General features: G+C 33.5%; 1 protein-coding gene across 1 annotated transcript; it reads left to right on the top strand.

Annotated features, from left to right (window-relative positions):
• Window positions 1-1,126, top strand: LOC149251649 (early nodulin-like protein 14). The gene is made up of 2 exons (XM_089456557.1): window positions 1-257; window positions 432-1,126. The coding sequence occupies exons 1-2, from the start codon at window positions 86-88 to the stop codon at window positions 887-889; spliced, it is 630 nt and encodes a 209-aa protein (XP_089312683.1). The 5' UTR covers window positions 1-85; the 3' UTR covers window positions 890-1,126.
• The last annotated feature ends 1,646 nt before the right edge of the window (window positions 1,127-2,772 follow it).

Raw genomic sequence — 2,772 nt, 5'->3', positions numbered from 1 at the left:
TGAAAGAAAATATCAGATGGCATTTGAGTTCTCTTGAGTCACACTTAATTGTGTTTGCCAGTCCGTCGATCAATCAATATCAGTTATGGCAATCCTCCTCATGTACTGTATTCTTCTAGCATTCATGCAGAGTGGATCTCATGCCTTCGAGTTCAAAGTTGGAGGTGAAAATGACTGGGAAGTACCCAACGATACAAACGCTAAAATCTATAACCAGTGGGCTGGTCGAAACAGGTTTAAGGTTGGGGATTCTCTCGGTAAGAAATCTAATTTAAGTATCTCTATAAAATTTCACTTTTTTTTTTCCAAATTAGGTTGAGTTTAGTTTGGTTTTTTTGGTCGAACTAGGTTGAATTTAGATGGGGTCAATCCAGATAGAAAGTAAGTTTATTGATTGATTGGTTGTGTTTACATGGTTGTTTTGGTGTTAGTATTTGTGTACAATTCAAACGAGGATTCGGTGCTTCAAGTAACTCACCAAAATTACCTAAACTGCAACACATCAGATCCGATAAATAAATTCCAAGATGGTTACACAGTCTTCAAGCTGCCCCACTCGGGCTCATTTTTCTTCATAAGTGGTGCCAGCGGTCACTGCCAGAAATCCCAAAAGCTTCATGTGGTTGTTCTGGCAATTCGAGGTGTGACACCACCATCATCGCCGCCACAGTTTCCTCCTGTCCCTGCCCCTGCTCCTGTTCTCCCTGCCCATGTTCCTGCCCCTGCTCCTGCTCCATTGATTATGATGGAAACCCCTGCTCCCTCTCCCTCTCCCAGTATGGTTCCAGCTGTTCCTCCAACGAGTATTGGTGTGCCTGCCGCTCCTGTCCTGAAATCGGCAGGTTTTATGTGTGGGTTGCTCATTTCTGTATGTGTGTTTATTCTCTAGGCTTGAATTTGGATCTTTGTGGTTGCAGGCTCTGGCCACTTTTATCAAATAAATGTTCCTTGAGGCCACAGCCCCTAAAATGTGTAGGAGTTTAGTGTGAGCTATGAGCTTGGTGTGAAGACTATAGTGGCAGTTGATCTGAGATTTCTTAGAATATAGCGATGCCGATTTGAGAACACGCTATGTTCTCCAAGATTTTATATATATATCTTTTCATTTGAAATTTTTTTATGGTTATGCTTCTGGAAAATTAGCATGGCGGCCATGGAATTGATTGGACGACATTAATTGTCCTTCTGGTAAATTGTCTGAGATTTAAGCATCATGTTGAGATTGGATCATTGATCCCACCAATATTACAAATAACTGGAAATCTTTATTAGAAATAAACCAGTGGAAATCTTTATGAAAATTTCATGTAACAAAAAAAAATAACAGTGCAAGTTGGTCGGAATAGTTATTCACAAAAAGGAGGTTGCAAATGACATATTTTCAAGTTTTTCTATGTTAAAAGCAAGTTGGTTGCTGGAAAAGCGTAGAAATTTATTTTAAAGCAGGGAATTCATTTAAAATATGTAACATGTATCGGTATATTTTTGAAATATTATTTTACAGGGCTATTAATGTTAAAGTAATTTTGTTAAATTTGATTTGGTTAAGTTATTAGCAGTTCTAGAGTTCAGACTGGATTTATGACCATTTATGATATTCATTTCTAATATGATATATTTAGAAGCCAAAAAAAAACTCTATTTTAATTAGCCTTTTAGTAAGTAAAATACTTGAATTTCATAATCCTAATATTTATAAAATTATAACTTAATATTCTAATTTTAAAATATTCTAAGTCTAACGATTAAGAGTTATAAAAATTCACGCAACGTATATTTATGCTTGAAAAATGAAAATTAGTTTTTTTTGAGAAAACATTAAAAAACAAAAAATTAAGTAATTTACTATGAAGTGATAGCTCGTACAAATCGGATGCGTGCACAGTGTTTTGACAAAGAAAAAGAAAAAGAAAAGTTGGTCTGAAAGTTTTTCATGGAATAACGTGTCAATGGGTGGTACTGGTTAATGCGTGAGATATACATATTCCGATGTGTCTCTTCACAATCAAATCACTTTATTATTATTCTCTTACATGTAAAATGTCTCCATGTTCTCACAATATCACTTTATTATTATTCTCTTACATGTAAAATGTCTCCATGTTCTCGCATCCTGCCGGGAAGTGAGGAAACAATACACAATCCCGAGGTTCGAAATGGCTATTTATTGGAAACTAAATCTCGCAGATTAACCACATCGCAGATTAACCACATCATGATGGCTAATTTACTAGTTATAATGATTTGTGTTTATTGAGTAGAAAGTCGTTAAATTCATAGTAACTAAATTTGAATTTGATGCTATACTATGTAAATAATTACATCTAAAATATTTCAATTTCTTAAAAATTCTATAATATATTTAAACAAATTTATTTATATATTTCAAAATTTATCAAAAATTATTTATATTTTAGATTTTTTCCATAAAGGTGGTCTGTTATTTTGGTTTAGGTTGCTAATCGGGTGCTGGACTGTATGAGGAAGGTAATGAGCAATGTATATAGTTTTTTAAATGGTTTGGGCCAGGAGAAATACGTATTAAATTAATTTTGATATTTATTTATTATTTTTATTTTTATTTTTTTGAGTAAAAAAAATAATGTTGGTTTTATTGGAATATGGAAAAATTAGAATATCTAGTTTATTAGGAAGCTTTATATTAAGTTCTACATTTGTGAGAAAGTAACATGTGAGTAATGCAACCATAGTCAAAATGAGAAACAATCATAGAGTGGGTCTATCAAGCCTCAAGCCATCACACAACAGTAC

This window comes from Pinus tabuliformis, chromosome 7, assembly GCF_031772625.1.
Source record: "Pinus tabuliformis cultivar Carrire ecotype Pingquan chromosome 7, CPIR1, whole genome shotgun sequence".
Lineage (NCBI taxonomy): Eukaryota > Viridiplantae > Streptophyta > Pinopsida > Pinales > Pinaceae > Pinus > Pinus tabuliformis.
The sequence above is the reverse complement of the archived record's forward strand: the minus strand, read 5'-3'. Positions and strand labels throughout refer to the sequence as shown.